This window comes from Lethenteron reissneri, unplaced genomic scaffold, assembly GCF_015708825.2.
Source record: "Lethenteron reissneri isolate LAM-NWPU_2019-01 unplaced genomic scaffold, ASM1570882v1 scaffold_1070, whole genome shotgun sequence".
Lineage (NCBI taxonomy): Eukaryota > Metazoa > Chordata > Hyperoartia > Petromyzontiformes > Petromyzontidae > Lethenteron > Lethenteron reissneri.
This window is the reverse complement of record NW_026890751.1, coordinates 11,341-25,954: the sequence shown is the minus strand read 5'-3', so window position 1 is coordinate 25,954 and position 14,614 is coordinate 11,341. Positions and strand designations below refer to the sequence as shown.

General features: G+C 53.3%; 1 protein-coding gene across 1 annotated transcript; it reads right to left on the bottom strand.

The window, feature by feature from the left end:
• Window positions 1-1,076: 1,076 nt before the first annotated feature.
• LOC133361443 (structural maintenance of chromosomes protein 2-like) lies at window positions 1,077-14,148 on the bottom strand (the record flags this gene model as incomplete). Its single annotated transcript, XM_061580359.1, is given in 18 exon segments — window positions 1,077-1,201; window positions 1,632-1,731; window positions 1,958-2,174; window positions 2,574-2,693; window positions 2,951-3,089; window positions 3,544-3,578; window positions 3,580-3,662; window positions 4,880-5,039; window positions 5,149-5,385; window positions 5,852-5,990; window positions 6,076-6,086; window positions 6,164-6,397; window positions 6,488-6,532; window positions 6,719-6,829; window positions 7,320-7,358; window positions 7,663-7,785; window positions 8,155-8,304; window positions 13,966-14,148. Coding segments are annotated over 18 exon segments (2,236 nt in total), but the record flags the coding sequence as incomplete, so codon positions are not given.
• Between the last annotated feature and the right edge of the window lie 466 nt (window positions 14,149-14,614).

Sequence of the window (14,614 nt, the reverse complement as noted above, 5' to 3'; positions counted from 1 at the left end):
TGTCTGGGTGAGTGTGGTGAGTGTCTGGTGAGTGTCTGGGTGAGTGGATAGTGATGTCTGGGTGAGTGGATGGTGAGTGGCTGGGTGAGTGGATGGGTGAGTGTCTGGGTGAGTGTCTGGGTGAGTGTCTGGGTGAGTGTCTGGGTGAGTGGGTGAGTGTCTGGGTGAGTGTCTGGGTGGTGGATGGTGAGTGTCTGGGTGAGTGTCTGGGTGAGTGGATGGTGAGTGTCTGGGTGAGTGGATGGTGATGTCTGGGTGAGTGGATGTGATGTCTGGTGAGTGTCTGGTGAGTGTCTGGGTGAGTGTCTGGGTGAGTGGATGGTGAGTGTCTTGGGTGAGTGTCTGGTGAGTGCTGGGTGAGTGTCTGGGTGAGTGTTGGGTGAGTGGATGGGTGAGTGGATGGTGAGTGGATGGGTGAGTGGCTGGGTGAGTGGATGGGTGAGTGTCTGGGTGATGTCTGGGTGAGTGTCTGGGTGAGTGGGTGAGTGTCTGGGTGAGTGTCTGGGTGAGTGTCTGGTGAGTGGTGGTGGAGTGGGCTGTGGTGTCGGGTGAGTGGATGGTGAGTGTCTGGGTGAGTGGATGGTGAGTGTCTGGGTGAGTGTCTGGGTGAGTGGATGTGAGTGTCTGGGTGAGTGTCTGGGTGAGTGTCTGGGTGATGATGGTGAGTGTCGTGGGTGAGTGTCGGGTGAGTGTCTGGGTGAGTGTCTGGGTGAGTGTCTGGGTGAGTGGATGGGTGAGTGTCTGGGTGAGTGTCTGGGTGGTGGATGGGTGAGTGGATAGGTGAGTGGATGGGTGATGTAGGTGAGGGCTGGGTGAGTGGATGGGTGAGTGATGGGTGAGTGGCTGGGGTGAGTGGATGGGTGAGTGGATGGGTGAGTGGATGGGTGAGTGGATGGGTGAGTGTCTGGGTGAGTGTCTGGGTGAGTGTCTGGGTGAGTGGATGGGTGAGTGTCTGGTGAGTGGATGGGTGAGTGGATGGGTGAGTGGATGGGTGAGTGTCTTGGGTGAGTGTCTGGGTGAGTGTCTGGTGAGTGTCTGGGTGAGTGGATGGGTGAGTGGATGGGTGAGTGGCTCACCGATGGAGGTGGCGAGCGCGGCGAGCTCCGTCTGGAGCTTGTGGTGAGTGCTGAGCTCCAGCTTCTGCTGCAGCTGCTCCACCTCCTGCGCCACCAACTCCTGCTGCTGGCACAGCTCACGGTGCCTGAAAGAGAAAGAGAAACGGATAGACACAGTCACTCTCCTCCCCACTCCACTCCTGCTCTCACCATGCTCCTATCCCCCCACAACACCCTTTACACTCCTCATCCAGCCTCCCCTTCTACACTCCGCACCGCTCCGCAAGCTGGCAGAGTGTGCGAGCTTCCTTCATCCTCCTCCGCTCCTCACCCCCACTCTCCAAACTCCTCACCATGCTCCTGCACTACCCTCCCACCACCCACTCATCTCCCTACACCCCTCCTCATCTCAACCCACCTCCCCACACTCTTCATCACGTTCCTGACCCCCCCACCGCTCGACGAGCTGGGTGAGCGAGGAAGCCTCTTCCCCACTCCTCACCACCCCTTCTCCACCACATTCCTAGCCCATCACTCCCCTCCACAAGTCCTCACCTGCCCCCTCACCACGCTCACCTCTCTGCGAGCTTGGTGAGTGTGCGAGCCTCCTCGTCCATCCTCTTCCCCTTCTCCTCCAACTCTTTAAGCTTATCCTGCAGGGTGAGCAGCTGCTCCACTCTCACCAGCACGCTCACCACCTGCACACCCAGGGGGGGTGGTGAGCGTGGCGGTGATAGTAGTGAGTGTGGTGGTGGTGAGCGACCCACCTGTGCCCGCCCCCCCACTCGTGTGCGTGCCGTGTGGGCTGAAGAAGCCTCCATCCAGCGTCGCTGCCCCCGTGGCGAGTGATGGTAATAGTGGTGTGAGCGTGGTGGCAAGCGTGGTGGTGGCGAGTGACCTACCTGTGCCCGCGCCCCCCCCAGTGAGTGTGCCGTGCGGACTGAAGGAGTCCCCGTCCAGCGTCACCGCCCGCGTGGACACCCGAGGGTCGAAGGCCACGGCACGCGCCGCGTCCATCGTCGGGCAGACGAACGCCGCGCCGAAAACAAACTCCAGCGCAGGGAGATCACAGGGAGAGCGCGGAGACACGAGGGACAGCGCGGGAGAGACACCGTCCGCCTGGGGGGATGCGGCAGGGGAGAGTGGGGAAACGCAGGGGGGGGGGTGACGATGAAGACTCGGAAGGGGTGAGGGGGGAGACGTGGGGGGTCAGATGTGGGGAATGAGGGGGGGGGGGGAAGACGCAGGGACGGGAGGGGTGAGACGCGGGGGGTGAGATGCGGGGGGTGAGGGGGGGAAGACGCAGGGGGGTGAGACGTGGGGGGGTGAGGAGGGAGATACGGGGGGTGAGGGGGGAGACATGGTGAGTGAGGAGAGAGATGCGGAGGGTGAGGAGACAGGGACACGGGAAGGAGACACGGGGACATAGAAGACACGTGGAGATCACGGGGGTGAGGAGAGAGACACGGGGAGATCACGGTGAGGAGACACGGAGGGGAGACACGGCAGGGTGCTCACGAGGCTGCGCGCAATGGTGGTGACGCTGGGGGGGGTGACGCTGGGGCTGATCTTGTTCAGCGGAATCACCGTGACTCTGCGCCGTAGGCAGCCACGCTCCAGCAGGAGCTTCCCTGTCAACTGCAACACAGTGAGAGAGACACGGTGACACACAGGGAGGGAGACGGAGAAACTCACTCACCGACTGCTCGCCCCGGTGAGTGCGAGCGAGCATGGGTGAGCCACTCACCGGGTGAGGGTGGGTGAGCGTGAGTGAGGACTGGGCGCTCACCACGGTGTTGGTCATTACATTGTAGAGTTTACCCCCGGCCACCACCTCCACGATGGTGGATGGGTGTGGGCGAGTGTGGGCGAGCATGGGTGAGCGTGGCGCTCACCTCGGTGTCAGTCACCACGTTGTAGAGTTTACCCCCGGCCACCACCTCCAGAGCAGTGGCGGATGCAGGATCCTCCACGCGGAGCAAAGACGCCACCAGGCCCCGCACACGGCCACGGTCCCAGCCCCGCTCGGGGTCCCTGCACAGGGCACGCGCGAGCATGGCGGTGGGGAGCAGGGTGAGGAGTGAAGAGAGAGGAGGCAACACGAAAAGAGGGAGAGTAGTGAGTGAGCGAGTGAGCGAGGCGAGCGAGCTAACAGGTGAATGGGTAGGTGAGTGTGTGAGTGAGCAAGGTGAACGAGTGAGTGAGGGAGCGAGTGAGTTAGCGAGCAAACGAGTGAGGGAGCGCATGAGTGAGCGCGTAAGACCATGAGCGAGTGGGTGAGTAAGCGAACAGGTGAATGAGTGGGTGAATGAGCGAGCAGGTGAATGAGTGGGTGGGTAGTTTAGTGAGTGAGTGGGTGAATGAGCGAGTGGGTGAGTGAGCTAGCAACAGACCCACCCACCGGTAGTCAAACTAGAGCTGGGGTGTGGTGGCGATGGAGCAAGTGAATGGGTAAATGATTGAGCAGGTGATTAATAGATCCACCCACCGGTAATCAAACTGGAGCTGGGGCATGCTGGCGACCCGCCCGGTCTACTTTTTCTCTCATCGCCGACTCCTCCGCGGCCAGCTCCTTCATCTTCTTCTGCAGCATCTCCAGCTGGCCCTCTACATCCGGACACCGCCTGTTAGCCTCCCTACCGTCTCCATGATAACAGTTACACACAGCTGCCCCTCTACAGCTGGACACCGCCTGTTATGTTAACTACCTCGCCTGGTGTACAGGAAGTCGTGGGTTCAATCCCAAACCTGACACCTGCTGTATATTTGGAGTTTGCACGTTTCTCTCCCCGTGGTCGCATGGATTTTTCTCCGGGACCTCCAGTTTTTCCATTCAACATTTAGAATCAACATCACCCCTTTAGAGTATTGGACGCTATAAATTTCCACGTGATAAGCCACTTCGTTGAGCTATCATTTTTTATAGCCAAGTCGATTCTGAAAAAGAGCTACATAGCTCAGTGGGGCCTTACCTGGTAAAATAAATATAGTTTAGTTTATAGTGTAGTTAAGCTTCGCCTCTCCAATGTCTCCATGGTAACAGCCACACACAGCTGCTCCAGTGGCGATATTTACTGCACACTGCACCAAGTACTCATTTTAGGCCGAGTTGACCTTGGGGAGGAGGCCCAGGACCGATTGTTCAGATAATTGCTGCCGTTACCATTACCACTTGTGGTGGTGGCCGTGAGCGGGAATCGAACTTGGGTTTCCTGCTGAGTTCATAGTCGCGCAGCATGCTAACCACTAACCACCGTTTCCCACTCGCATAATAACACACAGAGATTCTAGATTTGAAGCTTTCGTGACTGCAAGGATTCATACCCTTTGGTTTTTTCGGTAAAGTCACGTAGGTAAAAAATGTAATTAAATAAATGAACACAACTAAATTAAATCACGACGTTTCGGGCGCAACACAAGAGTCCGAAAAAACCAAAGAGTAACACACAGAGACTCAAAGACAAAGCTCCCCCATATAGCCTCAACAGTGTTGGGGCAAGTGCTGCTAAGGTCTGCGTGGTACACGAGGGGGTGGGCGGCCAGCACCACACCAGACCTCCCGTTTCCCTTGATGGTGACATTCACAGGTACTCAATTAAGGCCGAGTCAACTTAGGGGAGGTCAATGAGGGATCACATAATTGTCACTGGTGTTGGCCGTGAGCGGGAATCAAACTCGGGTTGCCGGGTTCGTAGTAGCGCAGCACGTTAACCCCTCCACGTCGCCCCTCTCCCCCCCCCACCCAGAGTCGCTCCTCTCCCCTCCCCTCCCTCCGTTACTCTCTCCTGCACGCTCTCCCCTTTCTCCTCCACCCCCCGTGTTACCCGTGTAGCCCAGGGCGGCCATGTCCCTGAGTAGGCCCTGGGCTCGGGTCTTCAAGCGAGACAGAGCCTGCTGGTCGCGAGTGTAGGCTTCCGTGGTGCGGCCCTCCTCCGCCTTGCGCTGCTGCAGCTCGCGCTGCACGTGGGACAGCTTCATCTGAGCCTGTGGGGCACGGGGTTGGGGTGGGTTGTCGAGTGGGTACTCCAGGACGGCGAATGAGAACGGGTGGGTGAATGCACGAGTTAGTAGGCCCAGAGGCCTCCTCCCTTGCCTGCGCAGCTTCAGTCTGGGCCTGGCTGGCCTCCTGGCGGCACTTCAGGATCTGCTCGGCCAGCGTGGCGGCGTGGCCGCCTTGCCCATCCTCCGAGAGGCCCACCGAGGCCGCCGCGAAGCGCGCCTGAGCTTCTTGCAGGCCCCTCGCCGCTTCCTGGGAGCATGCCAACGCCGACGCCAGCGCCGCCTCCAGCGCCACTACCTGGGAGCGCTTGGCGTCGCGGGCACTGGCGTCCTGGGGGCAGAGAAGGGGCGAGAGAGGGGGAGACACTGTGAGCGAGACACGACCTGCGAGCCCGGAGGTGAAGTTCACCTCGTCTAGAGCAGCGTTTCTCAAACAGCTTTTGGCCTGCGGACCACTCAGCAAAACATTTCCACAGACCACCCAAGCCCCATACACCTGGTCACAAAACACATTCACTTATCTCTCTAAATATCAGTAATACGATGATTCATATTATCTGAACATAAAAATACTTGTTTTAAACGCAGCAATAAGGTTTTTTTAGGGGGGGGCGGTATTTAGATGTTGGGGTAGTTTAATCGCGGTAGTTTACCTAAATTATTTTTTTTATTGAATATCACAAGTAAAACATGAATTGACGTTTGAAACTAAAGATTGGATGAGATGTGGCCTGCAGAGAGAGACATGGTGAGAGAGAGGTGAGTTAGGGAGGTGACCGAGGTCGGCGAGGAGGTACCTCCTGCATGTGAGCGAGCAGCTGCTCCCTGTGCGCCTGCTCCGTAGCCAGGGCCTCTGTGCGGATGTCCAGGGTGCTCTGGGCCTTGGCGTGGGCACGCTGGGCCTGGGTCAGGGCCTCCTCCACACGGGACAGATCCCTCCTGCCTCCTACACACCATCAACATCACCATCATCAACATTATTAACATCACCTCCCTCCCCCTCTTCTTCCCTCACCCACACTCACCATGTTCCTCTCCATCTCCCACAGCTCTCCCTCCCTCCCTACCTCTCTCTCCCCCTCTTCCTCTTCCCCCCAACTCATCCTCACCTTGTCCCTTTTCCTCTCCATCTCCCGCAGCTCTCCCTCCCTCTTCTTCTCCTCCTCCTCCAGCCTCTCTACCTCCTCTCGCGCCTCCTGCTCATCAGTACGCAGCTTCTGGAGGTGCAGAGCGGCGTTTTCCTGGCCCTGGCTCGCCGTGAAGAACTGGTGAGCGATCACCAGGCGCCGGAGAGAATCCAGCTCCCGGCACAGCTTGCTGTATTCCAGGTAGGAGGTGCGCTCCTGGGGATGAAGCGGGAGGGGAAAGTGGTGAGTGTGTGGCGAGTGGGTGGCGAGTGAGTTGCCAGTGTATAGCAAGTGTCGGTGCCTCACCTGTTTGAGTTTTTCCAGCGTTGGAGAAATTTCCTCCTCCAGAACCTGGAAAAATGGAGACAGGGGTCATGAGATCATAGGGGTCACTCGTGGCAAGTGGATCATAGTAAGTGTAGGTGGTGAGCATAGGTGGTGAGCATAGGTGGTGAGCGTAGGTGGTGAGCGTAGGTGGTGAGCGTAGGTGGTGAGCGTAGGTGGTGAGCGTAGGTGGTGAGCGAGAGGTCCCCTCACGTCGTTGATCTCCTTAAGTTTGGCCTCCTTCTTCTCGATAGTCTTCTGCGCTGCCAGTTTCTTGCTCTCATACATCCTGGTCCCCGCAGCCTCCTCAATCATCGCCAGGATCTGGGGTGAGGTGAGGGGCAGAGGTGAGGAGGAGAGACGAGGAGGGGTGGGGACGAGGAGACAGAATAGAGAGACGAGGAGAGACATGGGGAGAGGTGAGGAGATGTTGGGGAGAGGTGAGGAGAGGTCAGGAGCAGAGGTAAGGAGACGAGAGGTGAGGAGCAGAGATATGGGTCCCTACAGCCTCCTCAATCATCGCTAGGATCTGGGGTGAGGTGAGGGGGGGTGAGAGGGGTTGAGGAAAGGAAGGGACGCTGAGGAAAAAAGAGACACTGAGAGATGTGGGGAAAGGTGAGGAGTTGTGGGAAGAGGTGCGGAGACGAGAGGTGAGGAGCAGAGGTGAGGAGAAGAGCTACGAGTCCCTGCAGTCTCTCAATCGTTGCCAGGATCTGGAGAGGTGAGGAGATGAGGGTGAGCAGTGGTGAGGGGTGGACACGATGAGTGGGTGAATGGTGGAAAGGGCGAGTGGTGGCAAGGGCAAATGCCTCACCTCAGGAGGCTTCATGTTCAAAACCTTGGTGATGCGACCCTGCAAAACAAGAAAACACTCACTCACCACCCACTCACCACTCATCTCCTTCATGAGCAAGAGATAATAGTCTAACCTGCACGATGATGCTGATGATATTGATGATGTAGAGGTGGTACCTACATTATGAGGAAGTGGGGGTTGTTGACGTTGATGGTGGTGATGATGATGACGGTGGTGATGATGTTGAAGAGGTGTCTGCATGAGAAAGTGAGGGTTGTTGACATTGATGGTGATGATGGTGGTGATGACGGTGGTGATGATGGTGGTAATGGTGGTGTTAGTGGTGATGTTGAGGAGGTACCTGCATGATGAGGAAGTGGGGGTTGTTGACGTTGAGGCCCACAGAGCGGAAGAGGTCCTGCACACGCGCCGTGGTGGCGTTCACCCCGTTGATCAGATACTTGTTCCTGCCGCCAATCACCACCTGCACAGAGGAGGCAGGCAGAGCAGACACATGCAGAGACACTAAGACTCCAATCACCACCTGCACAGAAAAGACACTCAGACAAAGACTCAGAGAGACACAAGGGGGCACTGAGACACAGAGACACACACCCACCCACACGTACATATATATGCGCACACACAAATACACAGATACATTTAAAGCGCTGCGTCCCTGTCTGGTGACCGGGATCTCCGCGTGGTCCTCTCTCTCCGGGTGAATTAGTGAGTGAGAGTGAGTGGGTGAGTGAGTGGGTGAGTTAGTGGGCGAGTGAGCGGGTGAGTGAGCGAGTGGGTGAGTGAGCGGGTGAGTGAGCGAGTGGATGAGTAAAGGCAAGGGTGTGCGTGCCTGTCTGGTGACGGTGATTTCCGCATGGCCTTCGAACCCCAGGGGGCTCTGTTTCCGGTCACGGTTGTCGAATGTAATGGAGACGGTTGCCTTTGTAACGCCAGCCTGGCCGTTCTTGTAGACCAGCTCCTGCAGACTTGCTGCTCTCACCTACAGAGAGAGGGGCAGTGACAGAGGGGGAGGAAGAGACACAGAGAGACAGAGAGAGGCACAGAGAGAAAGAGAATGCTCAAAGATTACACTTGTAAATTAATTTCAAAAGAAAATTCATGCATTCTGATAATGTTAATAATGAAAGTCAGTTTGAAAATGTGTTCAAATATACGAATTAACCCAATGTGTCCTGAATTTAAGGCCACCCCGTACAGGCACGTCTCGCTTAAAGAGTGTTCTTTCTACAACAATTCGCTACAACGAGCAAATTAGACCCATTTGTAAGCAAAACAAGCAAAATGTTCGCTTATCGAGCGGAGACCAATTGAATTTGGGCCACCATGTATAATCATAACCCTATGTGTCATGACTTTTGGGCCACCCTGTGTAATAACCCTGTATCCTGACTTTTGGGCCACCCTGGAAAATAATAACCCAATGTGCATTGACTTTTGGGCTACACTGTACAATAATAATAACCCAATGTGTACTGACTTTGGGCTACACTGTACAATAATAATAACCCAATGTGTACTGACTTTTGGGCTACACTGTACAATAATAATGTAGTGACATAAGAAAGGAGGGGCTGCTGGGGGCTCTGGGACCCTGGGCGGCCCAGGCGCTTGGGCCCCTTGGCGCCACCAACAGGGGGGGCTGTGTGTGCTCTGTGGGATATCTGGGGGCGCACACGGCCCCACCCCTCGTTGGGGACTAGGCATAAAAGGGGAGCTCCCTGGACGATCAGGGCCAGTTGTAGCTCAAGACCCAAGACCCAAGACAGCCATCTGAGAACCCTGGGACGCTGTGAGGGCCAGTGGTGGGACTCTGTAACTCCCGACTCTACGACCTTGTGAGGGCGAGTTCCAGAGCGTAGCCAGAGTAGAGTATCTAGGCTGTGTACCTAGGCTGGAACAGAGTATCAGGACTGTTGGAGAGTTGGAGAGTTGGAATGTTGGAGTGTTGGATTGTAATAAAGAAGTTACCTCTGCAAGTGTCTCCGGAACCCATTACAATAATAACCCAATGTGTACTGACTTTTGGGCTACACTGTACAATAATAACCTAATGTGAGGCCACCCTGTACAATAATAATAATCTAATGTGACCTGACTTTGGGCTACACTGTATAATAATGTCCTGACGTTTGGGTCACCCTCACACTCGCTCTCATTCACAGGTACCTAGCTTGGTTCACTAACTCCCTCACCATACATTTCGATTGAGTACATTGATTATATTGATATTTAGTTTTTTCACATCGGCTTATTGTATGGTAGTAGTGGTAATTGCAGTTATTTAGCGTCAATATGCTAAATTCCTCTGTTGACATGTATACTCAGCTTATTAGAGAGTATATTGATTATATTGATGTAGTTTATATTTTAGTTTTTTATCGGTTCACTATATGGTATTCATTATATAGTGTAGTGTATACCCAGTTACTTAATGTGAATAGCTCAGCTTATTGGAAAGTATATTGAGTACATTGATTATATTGATGTAGTTTATATTTAGGGTTTGTTTTCACATCGGTTTATTGTATGATAGTTATGGTATTTATAGTTCTTCAGAAACGCCTTTCTTTTTTTTCCACGTAATGCACTAACTTGATACGCGGTGGTTTGGCTGCCGCAGTTTTTTATTATTAAAATGTACCTACCTTTATTACTGCTAATCCTACATAACACACGAGCATAATATGACTTTGAGACCCCCCACCGCCTACACATTCCGTAAGGAGTGACTAACCCCATATCTGCATGTCATCAATATGCTAAATTCCTCTGTTGATATGTAAACTCCTTTGTCAAGGCGCTCTCCTCCTCCCACCCAGCTTAAAATACGCTGCCAAGCTTAGCAGTGTTCATTAAGACGCTGTCTTTCCGACAGCTCTGATTCTTCACCTGCTTGCGTTGTGGCCAAAACGTCGTGATAATTTTATGTTTTATTTTATTTCCCTTCTATGTGACTTTACCGAAAGAACCAGGAATATGAATCCCTCACCATAGTGCCAGGCGAGGTTCGCACACACACTCTCACGATCAATCTAACCCAAAACCTTTCGATCCAACGCAAAAAAACATGTATTATTGATATTGGTCGCGAAATTCTACGTGTTAAACGATACAAGGCTAATTCTAGATTTGAAGCTTTCGTGACTGCAAGGATTCATATTCCTAGGTTTTTTCGGTAAAGTCACGTAGGTAAAACATCAAAATTAATAAAAAATAAAATAAAGATCACGACGTTTCGGAGGCAACACAAGTCTCCGTCATCAGGTGGGACCGTCACAGCCAGATTAGCTGCATCAAGGCTAAGTTCACACACACTCTCTGACTGATGCTAGGCTAGGCTCACACACACACACTCTCTGACTGATGCTAGGCTAGGTTCACACACACACACTCTCTGACTGATGCTCGGCTAGGTTCACACACACACTCTCTGACTGATGCTAGGCTAGGTTCACACACACACACTCTCTTGACTGATGCTAGGCTAGGTTCACACACACACACTCTCTGACTGATGCTAGGCTAGGTTCACACACACACACTCTCTGACTGATGCTAAGCTAGGTTCACACACACACTCTCTGACTGATGCTAGGCTAGGTTCACACACACACACACACTCTCTGACTGATGCTAGGCTAGGCTCACACACACACACTCTCTGACTGATGCTAGGCTAGGTTCACACACACACACTCTCTGACTGATGCTAGGCTAGGTTCACACACACACACTCTCTGACTGATGCTAGGCTAGGTTCACACACACACACTCTCTGACTGATGCTAGGCTAGGTTCACACACACACACTCTCTGACTGATGCTAGGCTAGGTTCACACACACACACTCTCTTGACTGATGCTAGGCTAGGTTCACACACACACACTCTCTGACTGATGCTAGGCTAGGTTCACACACACACACTCTCTGACTGATGCTAGGCTAGGTTCACACACACACACTCTCTGACTGATGCTAGGCTAGGTTCACACACACACACTCTCTGACTGATGCTAGGCTAGGCTCACACACACACTCTCTGACTGATGCTAGGCTAGGTTCACACACACACACTCTCTGACTGATGCTAGGCTAGGTTCACACACACACACTCTCTGACTGATGCTAGGCTAGGTTCACACACACACACTCTCTGACTGATGCTAGGCTAGGTTCACACACACACACTCTCTTGACTGATGCTAGGCTAGGTTCACACACACACTCTCTGACTGATGCTAGGCTAGGTTCACACACACACACTCTCTGACTGATGCTAGGCTAGGCTCACACACACACACACTCTCTGACTGATGCTCGGCTAGGTTCACACACACACACTCTCTGACTGATGCTAGGCTAGGTTCACACACACACACTCTCTTGACTGATGCTAGGCTAGGTTCACACACACACACTCTCTGACTGATGCTAGGCTAGGTTCACACACACACACTCTCTGACTGATGCTAGGCTAGGTTCACACACTCACTCTCTGACTGATGCTAGGCTAGGTTCACACACACTCTCTGACTGATGCTAGGCTAGGTTCACACACACACACTCTCTGACTGATGCTAGGCTAGGTTCACACACACTCACTCTCTGACTGATGCTAGGCTAGGTTCACACACACACACTCTCTTGACTGATGCTAGCCTAGGTTCACACACACACACTCTCTGACTGATGCTAGGCTAGGCTCACACACACACACTCTCTGACTGATGCTCGGCTAGGTTCACACACACACACTCTCTTGACTGATGCTAGGCTAGGTTCACACACACACACTCTCTGACTGATGCTAGGCTAGGTTCACACACACACACTCTCTGACTGATGCTAGGCACACACACACACTCTCTGACTGATGCTAGGCTAGGTTCACACACACACACACTCTCTGACTGATGCTAGGCTCACACACACACTCTCTGACTGATGCTAGGCTAGGCTCACACACACACACTCTCTTGACTGATGCTAGGCTAGGTTCACATACACACCACTCTCTGACTGATGCTAGGCTAGGTTCACACACACACACTCTCTGACTGATGCTTGGCTAGGCTCACACACACACACTCTCTGACTGATGCTAGGCTAGGTTCACACACACACACACTCTCTGACTGATGCTAGGCTAGGTTCACACACACACACACTCTCTGACTGATGCTAGGCTAGGTTCACACACACACACTCTCTGACTAATGCTAGGCTAGGTTCACACACACTCACTCTCTGACTGATGCTAGGCTAGGTTCACACACACACACTCTCTGACTGATGCTAGGCTAGGTTCACACACACACACACTCTCATGACTGATGCTAGGCTAGGTTCACACACACACACACACTCTCTGACTGATGCTAGGCTAGGTTCACACACACACACTCTCTGACTGATGCTAGGCTAGGCTCTCACACACACACACACTCTCTGACTGGATGCTCGGCTAGGTTCACACACACACACTCTCTGACTGATGCTAGGCTAGGTTCACACACACACACTCTCTTGACTGATGCTAGGCTAGGTTCACACACACACACTCTCTGACTGATGCTAGGCTAGGTTCACACACACACACTCTCTGACTGATGCTAGGCTAGGTTCACACACACACACTCTGACTGATGCTAGGCTAGGTTCACACACACACACTCTCTGACTGATGCTAGGCTAGGTTCACACACACACACACTCTCTGATTGATGCTAGGCTAGGTTCACACACACACACACACTCTCTGACTGATGCTAGGCTAGGTTCACACACACACACTCTCTGACTGATGCTAGGCTAGGCTCACACACACACACTCTCTGACTGATGCTAGGCTAGGTTCACACACACACACTCTCTGACTGATGCTAGGCTAGGTTCACACACACACACTCTCTGACTGATGCTAGGCTAGGTTCACACACACACACACTCCCACTCTCCTCACTCTCGTTCTCACTGGTGCCAGGTTAGGTTCACTTGAGACAAGTTGAAGATGCCCAGCACAAAGCACACACTCTCCCTCACACTAGTGCCAGGCTAGGTGCACACTGTCTCTCTCGTGTCAGGCCAGGTTCACACACAATCAAGCACTTCTCACAATCTCTCCCTCACCCTGGTGCCAGGCTAGGTTCACGTACACACTCCCGCTCTGCTCATTCTCTTGCTCTCTCACCCGCCATTCTCACACTCTCCCTCTCATTGGTACCAGGCTAGGTGCACACACCACTCACACTCTCTGGTGCCAGGCTAGGTTCGCCTGATACAGGTTTAAGATGCTCAGCACGAAGCACGCCCTCTCCCTCACACTGCACCAGGCTAGGTGAACACACAGAGACAAAGATCCCCCGTATAGCCTGAAGAAACTGTAGGGGCAAGTGCTGTTAGCGAGTAGCACCTATGAAGGCCGGCACTGTGGCACACGAGCGGGTGGGCGGCCAGCACCACGCCCGGCCGCCTTTGTCTCCCCAGTGCTGGCGATGTTTACTACACACCGCGCCGTGGACTCGCAGAGACACCGTCTGACACTCTACCGCTATCCTCACACACGCACTTTCTTCACGCTCGCTCTCCTACTGGTACCGGGCAAGGTTCACACAAACCCTGGTGCCAGACTAGGTTCACCTGAGACAGGTTGGAGATGCCGAGCACGAAGCAAACGGCGTCCAGGATGTTGGATTTGCCGCTTCCATTGAGCCCCGTGATGGCGTTGAACAGCGGATCCCAGTCGCAGATCTCTGTGCGTTGGGCGTACGACTTGAAGCCGTCCAGCACGATCGCCTTGATGTACATTGTCCCCCCCCCCTTGTTTGTTTATTCGGTTATCGGTTCTTAAAACTTGATCGGGTTTCGCGATTCCCCCTCAGACCGCGAGCGAGCGGTGGGTGGGCAACGCTTTCCCGCCCTTTTTGAAGACGTGACGTCACTTCCGGCTTCTTCGAATCTCGGGCGGAAGTTATCTTTTATATTCTAAAATATTAAGTTTAAATGTTATTTATTTGGTTTGTGACGGGCTGGTTAAAGTTTGTTGGATAATAGTGTCATGGATTGCCTTCGCACAGATAAATAAATCATTTTTGGAATTTCGAGGACAGCGAATTGCGATCCTGTATTGCATCAGCATTGCGGACGTCATTTGCACGAGTAACGGAAGCGGCTGAGTTCTATAAAAGGTTAATACTATTTGCTTATTTTTGTAATGAACATAGATCTCTTACGGTTCTGCTCAACGATTATTAACTGTTATCAATACCACAAAACATTTAACATGCGT